The 17,769-nt window shown below is 39.3% G+C and overlaps 1 protein-coding gene and 1 long non-coding RNA gene across 2 annotated transcripts in view; both read left to right on the forward strand.

Annotated features, from left to right (window-relative positions):
* LOC105282087 (diacylglycerol O-acyltransferase 1) overlaps nt 1-17,769 on the forward strand; it is an 86,210-nt gene that overhangs the window by 25,184 nt on the left and 43,257 nt on the right. Inside the window, exons 4-5 of the mRNA XM_011343801.3 lie at nt 8,320-8,372; nt 13,270-13,378. Coding sequence (XP_011342103.1) covers nt 8,320-8,372; nt 13,270-13,378 — 162 coding nt within the window. The remainder of the gene's footprint in view (nt 1-8,319; nt 8,373-13,269; nt 13,379-17,769) is intronic.
* On the forward strand, nt 13,377-15,806 carry LOC105282086. The gene is made up of 2 exons (XR_894430.2): nt 13,377-13,497; nt 13,564-15,806. It is a non-coding gene; the product is annotated as an uncharacterized LOC105282086 (long non-coding RNA).

A 17,769-nucleotide genomic window follows, 5' to 3' on the forward strand; every position in this document is an offset into this window, starting at 1 on the left:
ACGCTTCATGTTGGTCATTAAAGCGCAAAATGGAAAACGGAGGAGCGAATCGTCATATGAATTACTTAATCCGCGCACGAGAGTAACACGGGAGCTGCGCAAATAATCGAATTAAATGCGAGATTGCCTTTGCGACATCCCTTTGCACGCATTCGCTATCTGCGTATTGCTCCCGCTTCGTTTATCGTCTATTCCGAGCTGCTATTTAGCTAAATGTAGACTTATTATAAGTGCGTATCGACCAAGTCATTGTGAACTTTTTTTGCCTATGCGCTTTCAGGAATAGCTTCGTGACGCTGCATCATTATTATATTTCCGCGGATCAAGAAGAAATATCGACTGAAATTGTAATCTATTATCCAAGAATGAATAAAATTTTGTGTTGGAATCATTTGAGATAATGCATCATAATCTTATGTACCGAAATGCTCATATATTTATTTACACGCGATGGAAATCGAACACAAGTGAAACTCTTGATCAAGGAAATAATAATATTGGAATGATATTAGGAGAGTGATGGATATTAGCGACAGGGGCAGATAGGATATGAAAAATTCAACTTCCCGGAAATCGCAGAGGGACTGCAGGGAGCAAGAAGTAGATGGAACTTTATAATTTTCTACGCAGTCCCGAATGAGATTTTCTTTCGGATGAAATTTCGCGAAATAACAAGTTAGAGGACCAGAGAGAAGATAAATATTGAAACAACCCATTTTAGCTTGACACATTTATTTAAATGGATTGTACATGTCTATTGTTATAACACAAATTACACAAGAATACGTTCGAATACGTTTCAAACTTAAATACTTTCATTAAGGTTTAAAAGCATTATGAGTTTTTTGAAATGTTAATAAGATCAGCAAGCTTAAAGACTTAGAAGACATCATTCTCGCGCAATCGTTTTAGAATTGCGTTTATAAATCTCTCTTGTGTATTGCCCTAGAGCGAAAACAAAGTAGCGCCGGTTAAAACTCGCGGAAGCTCCCCTTCTAGCACTGCGAGCCCACTTCTGGATTAAGGAAGTATAAGGAAAGATAGAGTAGAAGAAGGTCTGGCCGGTATAAGGGAAGCGGAGGTCGGAGAGTGAAAAGAAAAAGCGAAAGGAAAGCAGTATCACGTATATACGTATATCTATGTATAGAACCCGCTGAAGTCGGAAGACGAGGTATGAAAAGAGGCGATTTTCCGTCGGTGGTTTACGTTGCCTTTTTATTGCCAGCGGCGTCGGCGTCACCGCCACCACCATCATCCGGAAGGCCTCTGAGAGTGGCCTGAACCGCGTGCGCCAAGTGCTAATTACGAATAATTATGAGTGCTAATTAAGGCCTTCCTTTGCCACGTCGGCGGAGGGCACGGCTACGCGTCAACGTGCAACACACGCGCGCTTTTATGTCCAGTATAAAATCTCGTGCTAACGCCCGAGATGTCGTGAAAATGATCGATTTAAGGGTCGCTAAAAACGTGTAAAAGCAAGTTGGATATTTCACGCGCGATGTGATAGCTAGACGATCGTTTTTCTGCAATTAGAACACACACGTGATTCGTATATCAAAAATTAATTATTTTTACAATTTTTATCTATGAAAACCGCCTGTGTTTCTATCCAAGTTTCATAGTGAAATAAATATTACATAAAAACTGAATCGTAGTAAAATTAAAGTTAAGAAGGAAAGTATTGATTTATTGAAAGAAGAGTATATCCCGCTCTCAACATCCGACAAACCTTTACGCTAACTTTAATTACTGTATCAACGAGGAAGGTTGAGGACGTGGTAATAAAAGACGCCGCTGCTCCTGCTTCTCGGACGTCCAGCGTTTATCAAACTTTCATGGAACACGCCGAAAGAATGTCGCCAACTCGATGTCAGAATCTAATTAAGATCTGTCCCGCCAGGATTTGATCTCTCTTTCTCTCACCTCCATCGTTTGGGGCATCTCACCCTTAGCACCCACTCTCACGAGCCGCGCGTAACCGGGCGTCCTCTCGCTTGATGCGGCGACTCGCAGCCATCCCGAGACGCTTTGGGAGATACGAGAGAGATTTACCGTGGACAAAGTAAAAGTCTTAATTAGCGGCTGAGATCGGAGAGGTGCTCGAAAGTGGAGGTCGATTACCCTCGAGCTCTTGGATGTCAGTACACACTTGCTGTCACTGTCTAATCCATACTGGCATTCGATTTTGCATTCTTTTTCACTTTTTCTTTCTATTTCTCCTTTTCTTTTCCTTTTCTCCTTTCGATAAGACTCCGAAAAATTTTATCTCATATACAGGGTGAGGCACCTAAAACAGGCCACCTGAATATCTCGGCTGTTATTGGTGATAGAAAAAAATGTGTCAGACCAAACTTGCATGGTTTCGAGGGACACATAATTTGTTCTAAATAGTTTTTTATTAGGTGGACGCGTAGAGGTCATATAAAGGTCAACTTCGTTTTTTTAAATGGTATGATATGTTTTTTTACGTACCATCTAGTAGAGCGTTTGAAGATGCGCACATTGATCTACGGGTCAAAATCATTGAAGGCTAAAATTTCTAATTGCTAGAACTTTTTCATTTCTGAATTTACAGTATTTTTAATAGCAGAGAACTCTAGGTAATATAAAAAATAATGATAACAACAACTCAGAACTTCGCGAAAAAAGAAAAAATTTCTAAGGGCTAGAACTTTTTCATTTCTGAGTTTACAGTATTTTTAATAGCAGAGAACTCTAGGCAATATAAAGTAAATTATTTTCCCTTGCAGTTGGCCTTCAGTGACCTTGAATGATTTTGACCCGTAGATCAATGTGCGCATCTTCAAACGCTCTACTAGATGGTACGTAAAAGAACATATCATACCATTTAAAAAAACAAAGTTGACCTTCATATGACCTCTACGCGTCCACCTAATAAAAAAACTATTTAGAACAAATTATGTGTCCCTCGAAACCATGCAAGTTTGGTCTGACACATTTTTTTCTATCACCAATAACAGCCGAGATATTCAGGTGGCCTGTTTTAGGTGCCTCACCCTGTATACGAAATGACGTCGTCGTGGAAATGTAGAAAATTTCCGCAATCTGTTAAGATACTTCGCTCGCTCTTTGCGAAACGTATGTCAGTGTGCGAAGGTACTTCCTCTCGTTTGTTTTTAGGATTCAACTTCTGACATATAAATAGCTTATGAATCGAGAAATATTTGCTATAATCTGCAGATATAGTTTTTTAAATAAGATTCTCTAGATAGTGTGACTATAGTAGCATTTTTTAATTTTTATTATTATTCTTTATTCAGTAGCGTTAAAGCTGTCTTGATCCTTACTCATAATTGAAATATTTCAAATGTGTAACTTCTACAAACGGAGCGTATAATATTTTTAATATTAATATTTACTTGTTAAGTCATTACAGACCGCTGCTTAAATAAATGCGAGTCGTATTTATTCTGTCAATATCCAGAAAGTAATCAGAGTTAAAATAGAAACGCAAAAAATAAGAAAAACTTCGTTTTCAGATAAAATGTAAATTTAGATGTAAAACTTCAGCGTAACTTATGTTCGAACACAAAGTAAAGAGATTGTAGTAAATACAAAAATCAATTTTTCGCATGGTAGATTCCAATACGAGACAAAATAATTTATGTCGTCTCATCAAAAACTCTTCTTATTTCACTAACTTTTGTTTACGTTTACGTTGGATCTGGTCTTGTGACTTATTGCACGGCAAATACTAAGAATCAACAAGCGCAGCGGCAAACAGTCCGAAATATTTCATCGATTTTTTGACATTGACGTTCGCTGGCGTTTGCAATAAAACGCACTTGGACGTCGCCGTTCGGAACGTCGGCACCTGCGTATCATTTTAATGACGACCGTCCACTCGCTCGTAAATTCGGTCTGTCGTGAAACAAACCGTCGCACATGAAACATTGTTCGGGGCATCAAATGGAGTTCAAGGAGATCAAAGAAAAAATGCATACGCTCGTGACGAAATTACGCGGCACAATCGCCACGACTCGGTTTTCTACGCGCGATTTGCCCATCGCCCATTAACCTCCCGCCTTCCTCCTCCTCGTGTCTGCTCCTCCCCGTCAAAACCCATTTTTTTTTCGCTTAATTCCTCTCGGACGAAGCGAGCACTGAGGGCTTTCGCGATCGTGCCCCGCGGTGGGCGTGAAAAACCGGGCGAATTTCTACGACGAAAAGAGTTCCATTAATATCTATTAGCGAGCCGTGCTCGACATCGGCCGGATTTATACAGCCCCCTTCGTCTACCCCACTGCTCTCTTCTCCCTTTCACTCTCTCACTCCTCTTCGAAATTCCTCCTCGAATCTCCTATTCGTCGACGTATCGTTGAAGAAGAAGAGAAAAAAAATGCGAGGATGAGAGCGCGACGGAGAAAAGTCGGAGCTATTCTGAAATATGAGACGTCATTTGTTTTCATTAATTAACGCCGACGCTGGAGTGCCAGACGCCGAAACCAATACGTTCTCCGGATTATCAATATTCTGGAAACGACGCGACTCCCCCTTCTCTCTCCGTATTCATCACCAACAGTTTTTATTTTCACGCTCGTATCCCGTCACTTATCCTATCCCAAGAAAAGCGAGAGGGATGCTACGTAGTGCTTTTCGATATGTATCTCTGCACTTTTAGGCATAGATTGATTGGCAGGATTTACAAGTCATACTTGCGTAAAAAACGTAATTTCATCAAAAGTTTTGAGGATGGCGGATCTCTTTGGAGTTTCGAATTAGAGAAGATAATTAAAATATTAATTTTATTATTATTAATATCGTGTCAGAAATTTTAGCTTTTTTTATTATATCTCTAATATCATGCAAAATTTTATCTGTCGTAAATTTGTTGCAATGTAAACTCATTAATATTACAGTTATTATAGCAACGAGCTTGCAGTTAAAATTATTTTTGCATCGTAGCTGTAGTGCATAAAATTTTTAATTTATGCTCATCCTTACTCTCATTTTCCGCGTTGCGCATTTCAAATGCTAGATACAAAATGGGAAAGCCATCCTAGTGTTCCTATTGGCGTGTCTTATTCACCGGCTGGGTAAAAGGGATTGTTTTCGTCGCTTTATTTCAATCCTCTTATCAAAACGGCCATGCTTCCAATTTCCCGGGTGCTTTCATGCACTTTGAACGATGCGCTTAATTCACCGAATAAACGCCTCCGCGCTTTTTCTCCCGTACAGCCGCGCTCGGCCTCGTAATTTGCCCGGAAAGGCAGGCCTACGAATCGCCTATGTCGAGGCCAAAAAGCGCCGGTGACTCGTGAAGTGTGTGCGGATTCAAAGGGCTCGTAATTAGTCGACGTGAGCATGTTGTAACAATCGTCGCCCAACCACCCTCGCCATCACGCTCCGAAACGGGCCAGTCTCGAATTTTTTTTCTGCCTGAAACGTCCGACACAAGGCTAAAAAAAGGTGGATGAAAATTGGCATAATGGACAGAAAGCTGAAAAACCTGCACGCGTGAGAACAAATGATACACGCATTATGTGCATATCAAAAATTATTACAATGCTTCGTATCTATCTTTCATTTCGGTAATATTATACTTTTCACAAACACGATTATTTTTCATGACATATTTTGCTATCACAAAATGCTAGAAGAATAATATATTGACGTTGATGTAACTTTTAATACATGTAGAAAACACGAATAACTGGAATTGATCCTTTTGTGCAACATTTGTTCTCTCTCTCTTTCTCTTTCTTTCTCCTTCTCGTAAATCAAGTTAAGTAGAAATTTGTCGGGAAAACATGGAAACATTCGTTCAGCTGTAAAATGATAACAGCGTCATCATTATCGGAATTCACAAAGTAACACAGTCTCGAATGAGCTTTCTGCCAATCATTCAATCGACTAAAAGAAAAAAGCTGCTTTCGATTTATCGTAATACATTGTAATGTGCTTGCAATTATTTTTGTATCTTATTTTACCACCATTGAAACGTTCGTCATGGTCGTGGTAACTGAAAGTTCTATCAATCGTAAGAGTGACTTTACTATTCAACGGAATGGCAGAGGAAGAAGAATTACGGAAAGAAGAAGGAGGGAGAGAGGAAGAGAAAAGTTTACACGATATGGAAATTACTGTAGAGCCTCTAATTGTGACTAATGTGTTCTTAATTGCCTGCTTTACATTTTGCACGTGCCAACGTGCGTCTTTTTTTCTTTGCCAGCTAAAATTAATTTGGAATTAGCATATCGACTCAGTGCAACGTCCACGTACTCAATAACAGCCGCAGAAACAAAAGTATTTGCGTACGATCGTGGTAACGTATGACATTTGCGTGTCGCTGAGTACGAGTAATTATCTATATATGTAGGTATATCCGACCTATATCTTGCAATAAACTTCTCGTGATGAAGATTTCATGAAACGATCGCATAGTTACGTGAAAATTCAATTATTCCACCGCTATGAACATTTAATCTAGAAATTACCTGTCACAGCAATTAATTGAAACGTTTGAATTCAGAGTCCATAATTTTTCAAACATGCGTTCGAAACATAATACCTCAAAATCTTATTATAAATAAAAGATTTAACTTGTGTTTTTATAATTAGATAAAGATGTCACATTTTTGCTGAAGCGATAAGTAAATTATCACAGCATATATTAATATGTTCCTTCAATATCGCGAAAGAATTAAATATCTTGATAGGATATTGCGTAGGTAATACTTTCGCGATAATATTATACTATTAAAATTTGAATGTCGCGAGCGAATGTATTTTGGGACCTTTGGGCGGATTTCTTCCGTGATACTTTCACGGTTTCCAATTCTGCGAGTTTGCCTATCATACGGTTGCATCTCTTAAACTTATTTAAGTTCTGCTCGTATTTTATCCTGGAGGACGGACGATACCTGAAAGAATACGCCGAGCTACTCGCGGTGAAATCTTACCAGCTACAGCGACCGCTATCGTGGCCATTCCACGTTGAAAATACGTAATTTTCAAAAATGTCCGAACGCTCTCAAATCTGGGAGCGATGCGGGAAGACAACAAGAGAAACGACGTGAAATAAAAGAGAAATTTTGTGTTTCGTCAAATCCCGCCGTGTTAGGATCGATCTTCGAATAATCCAGCTTGAATGTAATTTCGTATACGATATGAAATCAAATCCGATTTAATATCGAACGTGACCCTTCGCTAACAAGTGCGAAATGCATAATCGGATACTGTCTCAATTGTTATTACGAAAACGTATCAGTTGATACGTTTTCTTCCATCATTCTTTTATATATGTAGATTAACATTATTGTGATTTGCAATGCAGATATCCATTTGCTTGATTTTCATAAAAGTTTAATTTGCAGAATTTATATTTATATAACGAAGTTATATCGATATTTTCATATTAAATCCTAAAATACGATCTGATTATATTCAAAAGTAATAATGAATTTTAAAAGATTTTATCTAACAAATTTGCCATTAAGTAATTACTAATAATGTTATTTAATTCTCAGTTGCGACGAGTGGCAATTTTCCTATCGAGATTACGTAGATAAATACTTCGTCGAAGAACCTGTTATTGTCATTTCATCAATAAATTGTTAGGATCACAATGACAGGTCCATAACTTGCGTCCTGAAATTTCCAGGACGTGACAGTTTTTAATAGCGCAACTACTGCAGTATATAAATATAAAATACAGTTCCACGGATCATCGATAAAAATTTCAACGAATAAACGATAATGAAACACGCATTTCGTTCTTACTATGCGAATGAAGTCAGTATCGAGGCGATATTGTTTCCCATGAGCTCCCCGAGTGTGCACGCCGACCCCGATGTCCAATCGTACTTCCGCTTTATATCGAGTACTATTTTGGATGATTTATCGACGAGATGCTTTCGTCGGTGCTAGCTCGATATCGGCTTCCTCCCTTTTTTTTCTCCCTACCGAACGTTTCGAGAGCGACGCTCTCGATCACTAGCAGCGTTTATCCTCGCTGCGCAGCCTTCGCCACACTCACCTCTCTTCCTGTTTCCTCCTGCCTCCTGTCTTTGTTCTCTCTGTGTTTCTCTTTCTTTCATTCGTCTCTGTACCGTCACCCAGAGTGACAAGTCCTTGTCACTTCCTCTCTTCAGCCTGTTCGGCTGTGATCGGTCGACTGCACATTTCGACGTTCAGCCAGTTTTAAAAAGAGAGGAGAGGAATAACGAAGGCGGGAGAATGAAAGAAAGACAAAGAGAAAGAATGGCAGGACAGAGGAACGACAAATTCGTGGAGGCGGGAAGCGACGTAAAGCCGTATGATCGATAAATGACCCCTTTTGTTTTATTTGTTTTGCAGATTCTACCGTGCCGGTGGGCCTTTGTCTGCTGATCGAAAAAGGACTGTCTGTGGTGAGTGAATTTTTCTTCCAAATATTTGGTATACATATGTATAAGGGGGCGTGCGAGCGGAAAGTGAGCAAATCCAATATCCGGGTAATCGACTGAACGATAGTCGCGCGATACCGCAGCTCGTTCGACATGGGAGGCGTTACATTGTAATTTATTGCTGCTAATAGCTTCGACGCTTTCGCATTGTATCGATTGGAAATGAAAGAATTGACGAGGTTGCATTAACAGCAGCTTCGCGAAATTTCACGTGCGATTAATTTATTTATTCTCTTTATAGTCGGCGAGATATGAGCTGTAATTACTCGCATATTTTTATTAATGTATGCCGGTGGCGTGTTTCGTGCAAAATGTTTCATGAAACGTGCTTTAAAGAATATATACAAACAAAAAAACGTACCACAGAAAGTTTTTCTCTCTTCTTATATTCGTTATCAAATTCTATTACCCATTTTAGGGAAACATTTTACGTAACTTCTCTTTAGTTTTAATATTTCTTAAAATTTATTATTAGGAAAAAATTAGGAAGAATTTATCTTGTGTAAATCATTTCGGTATAAAATGAATAGGTAAACTTTAGGAATAAACAAATGGTCATTGTACAGTATTTTATTCAAAAGTTCATACACGTTTCAAAAATGAACACGTTTAAATTTTATTATATTACATAAAACTGTACATAATCCAAAGCGAGATATTCTCGTCTTGAAGGGAAGTTAACCATGTTTACACATGCTTCTTTACTTCTTGTAGTAGACATTGAAGAACAATGAAAAAATAAAGAAACAAAGTCAAAGAGAAGTAGAAAGAGAAATAAAGATGAGAAACTAAAAGACACATTGCGTGCTTTCCGTCTCTGACTGACTTTTTCTCTTTCTCTTCCACTACAGATGGACAGAAAACTAAACTAATAATGATATGGAATATTCACGCGACGAGTAACATTCTCTACAACTGCAAGAAAAGATACAGAAGTATCATCAGGCGAGATATTTACTGCATTTTATTCTTTCTGTACTTTTCGCTGTACCATATCAACACTGAGAGATTCTACATCGCGAGTTCGCTCATCAAAAGTAGATCGAATTACAAAAGCACACTTTCGCACAATAATTACGTCATTAAACATTGCGGTCCGACAATGGTGTTTTTTTACTGTCTCTTTAGACAACCATCGTAATGTCCAGGAATACCACTTAAAGCCAATATAGCGTCGATTATGGGCCGTAACTCGGTCAATTCGATTGGTTTGATCACAGCTAGCAGATAAGGGCGGCGATATTTTTTCCGATGTTGGCGATGAAAGTCAACACGTACGGTGCCATACATAGTGTTTTATCTGCACCGATAATGCCGGCGGGTGGTAGCAGGGTTTTAACGTTGAATCTCTCGTACGCTGCTGCCTTATCACCATGTCGTAAAGGTGATCGCTGACCGGTGAAATGTGCCTGGACATTGTTGCAGCGTGAAATCGTCGATTCCGACCATCACGCGAATTAGCGATGCTTTAACGGACCCCCCGTCAGGCATTCTCTTCATCGTCTTTAATCCCTTATGGCGCGGACGTGTTCGTCACTTGTCTCTGCGTACTATGTGCAACTGTTTCATAAATGTCCTACCAATTACATTACACAAGCAGCGACAGTTGTGTTATGATCGGACGTGGATCGAAAAATTGTCACAGAGCAAAACAAACGCGCGAATGAAGCGTAAATTTTTTATTGTTCTACATAACGGAATTTGGCGAAATAGCAAAAAATAAAAAACTATCGAGTCGATGCGAATTGTATAGAATTGAATCAAGTTGGGAAATAAAGATTAATTTGTAGTAAATTAAATATTATTATAAATTTGCATTCGCATTCTAATTAGCATTTTATTTGAAGTATATCTATTTCTGGAGAGTGAGTTGGAGCTTTAGTATATGATGCGATTACTCAACATGATACATAATTGTTTAAATACAATCCGTGATGTCCATTGAAGCATTAAACTCGATTCGCAAGTTTCCTTTTCTGAAATGAAATCCTGCATCACAACAGACAAACGCGACTCACGCAATAATTACCATTGATTAATCGCTGGTCGCTAATCGACTAATAATTCGGCTAATGACGAAAGCATAATTACAGTGTTGTATGAATAATTTGGTCAATGCACGAGCTACAGTCTGAATAATATACAACAAATTAATACTCGAGAATACTAACATATCGCACATGGATAACTTATGTTCGCGCACTTGCATGCATTTTGCGATCATTTATGTGATCGCGCATGCATTCATATAAAATTGTCGGGTTTTATTATGCCTAGCCTGTTCGTGCGATTATCATCCTGCTCAATAATTTAACGCGTGACTATCTGATGGCATGGAAAACTTATCGGTTACGTTCTTTTGCAAGTTGAATTTTTAAACTATCATGTCAATCGTCGACAATGATATGCGGTGTGCTATATAGTAAAAATATAATGATGACTCTTTTGACAGATGTGTCCAGTTTTTCGGAATATAATGCCTAATCCTAATTCTTTCAAGCATTTATTCTTTGCACTCATTTTTCGTGATTTAAAAGTAACTAAATATTCCATGCGACGGATAATTATTATTTTTTGATTTATCAAAGTAGTGACAATGATATTAATGATTTAAAGACTATTTTAATACTTTGAATATTGTTTAAATCACGATTTAATTTATAAATTTTCAAATATTCATATTACTTGAAGGTTAGTTTGTCATAAATTTTGATACATTGTTCGTGCAACATTAAATCTGCTTGAAATATAATTAAAAGGGAATGTAAGAGTTGTGTTAATTTTACTGGATTTTTAAGTGCAGAAATGCACGGTGTACATTGCGTAAATATTTAGACGTGTAAATGCCAGATTCCACATCAAAGTCGTGATATTCTTTTGTGCGTCATAATTGGGTCAAGCGTTCCGTAAATATTTGACCAGACAAAAAATGTTACGTTTTCTATTTTTTAGCTGTCACGCGAATGCTGGATAATCTCTGAATCGCATATGAACTTTAATTTCAACTGCGTGCCATTATGTATAATTGTCACTGTCGTTAAATTCCAAATTCTTGCTTTAATAAATTTGAATAACTTCTAAAGTTACCATAAATTTTAAATCCTCGAATTCCATAATTTCACTAAATTATGAGTTATGTGTCATAACTGATACGAAAGATTTTAAATTGTGAATTTTTTAGTCCTTTTCCTAACGGAACTGTAGCCCATTAATTACTGCAACATTCGACGGACAACGATGAAGGAATTTCTTCTTAAAGATCTCTGGAAATCTCGTGCATTCTTCGTCGGCTGAATTCTGAGAATGTTGTAAAACTGCATTCTTTATAAAACCTACCCTTAGCCTTTAGGGCTAATTACTTGAGGCACAAAACTTGGCAAAGTGCGGGGCAAGTGCAAACGAGGGATCGTTGTTTTTTACAGGCAGGGTTGCAGTGCGCGATGCTGAAGAGAAATATTTTCCAACCGGGTGAATGTTTCTCACCACGAACATCGGCGTTTGTTTCCGCGCCATAATAACTCGCCGGTGATAAATCACGTTCATACGATACTTTGTCAAATGGGCCCGACAGCGCGTTTAAATAATTAACCTTTTGTCCCGGACGGGTGTGAAATTTTTTATCGAATCCTATAACAAGCGCGGTCCCAACTGCGCGATCTCACGAATGAAATACCGTGATTCAATTTTGCGAGCTTGTGACGACGATCGTGATTTATATACTTCTTTGTAACGCACTTTGTTCAGATAATTAATCTCATAGCAATCTCACGTTATGAATATTTGTAGTAATTTCATTTCGTGTCCTTTGCTATTCTCTGTCCTTTGCTAAGATAATGTGTTTTTATATTACATTCAAAACTAATTTTAGATAAAAGTAGATTTTTACGCATAACGCTTGAATAAAATTTCGTTGCTGGGAAAAATTAATAGAGCTTGTTATTTATACTTTAATTTTTACAAAAATATATCAAGTATTAAGTGACAAAAATCTTTGAATTCATCAATCAATCTTTCATACATTGTAAAACACGTTCATGATCGAATACGAATCACATGAATACGATTGAAAAATCGAGAAACACGAGCTTAAATAATCAATTGCCGTTGTTATAACGTTTAACTTTTCGCAAATTTCACCGCAGGCGTGCCGGATTACATCTCGTTTTCAATGCATTACGCATACCAACATGTGATTTACACGCATCAGAATCCCGTAGATTTTCAGCTGAGCACGTCGAAAATGCAAACAGAAAAAAATTATTGTTTACTTGACGAAATACGAAATTATAAATATCTCAGCGTAAAACTCATTTAACTGTAATAATTTTCCGGTCGTTCTGCATGTCCATGATATTTACATTGCTTTTTATCGTGTGTAATTATTTACAAAAACTTATCGAATATGAATGATATTTCGCATTTGATATATAGGTACTGTTTCATACATCACGTTAAGTATCGTGAATAAGGTGAATTATTTTTGTTATATTTTATACGATTATCAACATGCGATTGCAATTATTTCAGTATTTACTAATTGCTTCCACTTCATAATAAGTAAATATCTGTCAAACTTATAAATCCGCCAAAAGTAAGAATATTTACTAAATTTTATTTTACACTCTCATTGAATTAGTCATGATGTTTAGCTCGATTAATTAAGATTGGATGAATAATTTGTGTATAATTTGTCAAGCCATCTGCGATAGCATTTTATACAGCAAACGGTACTCGCTTCTGTAACGTCGCTCGTCATTTTAGCTCCACCTCGGCGCGTGTGCGATGTTTGTGTGCCACGCGTGTGCACCGCACCACTTCCTGCATTGTATAACTTGTATCTCTTCATTTTTCTGTGCCGCAGGATATCATAGCTCACAGTCCGGGAATGGTGTTCCACGTCATAAACCTGGTCGTGATGGTACTGATGCCGATGGTGGTCATCCACGTGAAGGATTCCGGATTCAGCTTGGGTAAGCGCCATTTTACGTGTCGTTTCACCCACGAATTTCGTGCGCCCGCATCCACGCGGTATTACTTACGTGCCGGCACGGTATGGCCTGGGATCGATTGGGATAACGTATGGGTGTACGTAAGTAACGTTCTCGAGTTACCTCGACGCGCGATTGGAATAATACCACCCTCGCCATGTGTGCAGGTGGACTGGCAGGGGGACAATGAGGGAGCGTGCAGGTTTATGCAGTCACTCACCGCGATTCGAAACCGTTTGGATATTCGCCAGGGCCTCGCTTATCGCGCGAATCCATTCTTTTCCATGACACATAATTAATTCCTGACCCGCGAGCGCACGCCACGTTTCTTTGCTGATACACCCCTATGATGACTGTATGTGTCCGCACAAACACGCATAGAGTCATTGTTTGTAAAAGTGCGAACGCAAGCAGACATAAAATCATGATATGGTGTGCGTAACGTTGTCGTATTGTGTTAATCATATAACGGTGTATCGCAATTTGCTAACATACTCGATAGCGTCATTATTTACGGCAGATTGTTAACGTTTTTATCACATCGAGGCATGTATGTAACTGATTTTTAATTGGTCGCCATTCGTATATCTATTATACAATACCATATTCGTTCTCGGTGGAGTCTGTACCATCGTATCAAAAATTCTATTTAAATGCAATATATATGGTCGTCCGCGCAGATTGATGCGTTTGGGGGTGCCCAGAGGGTTGTAGAGTTCATATGGAAATGCAATTACTTCGTACTCTCTTTTATCAACAGCTTCATGAGTGACCGAATCGCTGGTTCCGCATTAGCTTATATATCGGGACAGATTATATTGGACTCTGAAATTCTTTGCGTAATCCCCATTGTTATCAATTAAATCAAACCTAATCGTAACATTGTTCCTTCACTTCGCGTGTGATGGTCCTCTCCCCGCTCGAAGAAAAGTAATTAAAACGTAACTACGTTTGTGAGAGCGCGCCAAAGCAGCGCTTGTCTAATTAAAAGAATTTAAATTAATTCTCACGACGCAGTCGTACTCTGTGAGTGTGCGATCGATTCGATAGATGTATTGTCGCGCGCGGCAATCTAATTTAGCTTTTTAATTTGAATGACGAGAATTATTGCAAAGAAAAGTCAGAACTTTATGGAAAATCGCCTGGACTTTAATTAAAAGATCTTTAATCGCAGCCGATGGGAGGCGTCGAACGTAATAAGCCGGCGTTCTTCCGATAATCCTGTTCGGTACTGCATTTCCAATATTCTCTGTCATTTACATACTCGACGAAAAACTACACCGAGTAAGTACTCGGGGAAAGTCTTCGGCGGGTTTCTCGAGTGAGGCGAATCGACAAGTGCTCCCCTTAACATTTGTAAGAACACTCGAAGTGAATCATGTATTGTCAACTTTATACCGTTGTCGTGCGGGGTATCTTCATCCTACGTCCTTTACGTCTTTTCGTTTTAGCGAGGTTGAAGAAGCTTTTGATTTCGTCGCGATGCTCGACCGTCAGTCGTTGTCGATATGGTCGATAACCTGGGAAGAGACACAAGTTTGCGGATTGATCACAGTATGGGTAAAACGGAAGCTCGCGAGCTTGCGGAAAATAGAATTGTCAGAGCTCGAAGCAATCGGCAAAGGAAGATCCTTTAGTTTCACGACGGATGCATCCGTTTTGTAGTAGTTAACTGTGTGTACTCGCGACGGAGCTGAACTAGGTGCTTTGCCGCAGCTTTCGATTGCTCGCGGCGAGTATTCGAAGGCACGCACGAAGAAGAAATACCATTTGATGTCGTTAAGCAGACGTTGTTTTATTTTTGCTTTTCGATAAATACGGAAAGTAGATTTAATTCTTAGATGTTTCTTTTGTAAGTATTAAGATGAACAAGAGATTTACAGTATTAAAGATTCTGAGATATACACAACAATACATGACGAATATTTATAAGAAAAATACAGTATGTCAAATTGCGAACAACTGAATCGCGAAAAATTTGCGTGACCATACAGTCTTCTTTTAAATCCTTGCTGCTCTCTGCGGTCGAACCGGAGAATTCTCAGATTGAACGGTAACGGATGACAATGAAACTTCAAAGTTGGATCGAAGCTTTTGAACTTTGACAGGAGAACATATGACCTGCTATCATCGAAGATGCAGTGTAGTCGAAGGTGAAGGATCATGCTTCAAACTCCATGAGATTTACTTTGCTACGAAACTAGAAGTGTAACTGCTCTCGTGGATATTGGAACATTTGAAAACTTGTTATCTAAATAACCATGATAGTTATAAGTTGGACATCGTAAATTGGCTACGAAGTATAATATAACTGTAGGTATAACGATATTATCGATCAAAAGAGAGGGATAATATATTGCTGAGAGTTAATTAGAAAAATTAATTGTATATATTATATCAACAAAAAAAATAAAAAGAAGTAACATTATTTTACAACAATAAAAGATATAACGAGAAAAGTATAAATCTTAACTAAATCTTAACTAAATTAATTAACTCTTATCTCAATGAATATTTGATACACATATTGCTTGAATTAGGATAATGGTTAAGACAGTTGAATAAAAAATACTGTTTAAACGAATACTAGCATCGCACGCTAAGCACGTAGAAACAGTTGGAGAAGAAAGCAGTTCTCGGCGAAAATCTAGAAATCTTTGACGAGCGTCTAAGAAATCCTTAAGAGCCTTCTTCCCCTTTTATTTTCGTCCGTAAATCGTCGGGGACGGGCATCCTGGGAGAAACCCCGTTGGTGTGAATACGTCTTTACGTCCCGGCTCGCGTAAAGACATCAAGATCTGGGTGTCTACGTGAGTGAATACACTTTTGAGTGCATACTCTCGTATACGTCGTCTCGCATGTTGAAGGGTCGAGCATCCCGGGCAAAGGAGTGACGAGGAGTACTACCGGTGATGCAGAGCGACAGAAAGGGAGAGAGGAGAGACAGAGAAAGAGAGATATAGAGAGAGGGAGAGAGATAGGACAGACTTCCCGTGAGAGAACCCGGGTCGTCCGGGCACTTGAACCAAAGCCACTGCGCTGCCGCTCACGAAGCACACTCGGCTACGACTACAGGAAGTTTTAAGAAGCGCTTAGGCGACCCAGACTCGTGCGAATCTTTGCCTTTCGCGTCGCTGCAGCTTCTAGTTTGCCCCTGCGCTTTCACATCGCTTATATAAAAGGATCTAGTTGCGGTAGATTCTTCTTAAGCGTCGACGTATATATTGTTCTCCCCGCATTGGAGAACCACTTTGATCGATCGTGCAGAGTTAATAATGTTGCCTTTTTCATTACTTACTATTGCAGCCAGTTTCATTCTCCATTATCCACGTGATGAATGTGCCAATACAGGAATAACATGTTACCATCGTCCTTAATAATTCCATTTTAGTCGAAGAATTAATAACGTTTTTCCAGTTTTAACTGACGCAGCTGATAATTCGCTACTAAACGGTTCGTTGAATTTTCCTGATTTTCGCCCGTCCGTCATTTCGACGTCGTATCGTTTCCCGCACCCACCTCGATAATTGCCGTTGCCACGTGCACTCGGTGCAGCGTTTTTTTTCCATCGAACGCCCAGCGTCGGACGATTTAATTTTCCCGGTTGGGCTCCTCGTCCGGCCGAGCGACGGGGGTTAAACACGCGAGATACTCGCGAAAAAACTACAACCGTAGCGGAAGAGAGAAAGAGAGCAGAGGGGTGCGGCAGGACACGTAGCACAGTGCCCGCCATCGACTGCTGTAATTACGAGCGCGATGCGAAAGCATCGACAACCATCGGACGTCGAATTTCGCTCATTCGAAAGTGCTTCTACACCGACCGACGAGCATGCCGCGCTTTTTTTTCTGTTGATGCTGCGAAACGTGACACCCGATAGAAATGCGACATCGACGACCCACGGCCTTTCGATGGCCGTCTCCTTCTCACTCTCGCGGTCCATTCGTGTGCGCACTTCGTTGTCGCTCCCGTAGCCGCACTCGTCCGCTCGTATTTTCCTGTGCCACTCGTACAGCAGATAGCCGCAAACACAATAAAAGGCGTCGAGTGTTTGCCGCACAGTTAAGTGGTACCATATTGTCGTGCAGAGATGGTCCTCGCCTTCGGTTCAACGATTGGACTCTACGTGTCGATGTAAATACAATTGCGCGTTGGCGCCTGTCAAAAGCCCATTCATCGAAAATGGAAGCTCGTGTAACAGTGACGATCAGTGACAATATTATCCGATTGTATTGTTTAAGGATACATTTTCTTCGCGGATGATACGCGCAGAACAATTAAGTGCTCTTACAGTGCTCTAAATGTGCAGTTCTTGTTACGAGGCGTGAGCTCAGTAGAAAAGTCGCTCGTTGATCAGACACGCGAACGAGCATGT

Source organism: Ooceraea biroi, chromosome 7 (genome assembly GCF_003672135.1).
Source record: "Ooceraea biroi isolate clonal line C1 chromosome 7, Obir_v5.4, whole genome shotgun sequence".
In the NCBI taxonomy this organism is placed as follows: Eukaryota; Metazoa; Arthropoda; class Insecta; order Hymenoptera; family Formicidae; genus Ooceraea; species Ooceraea biroi.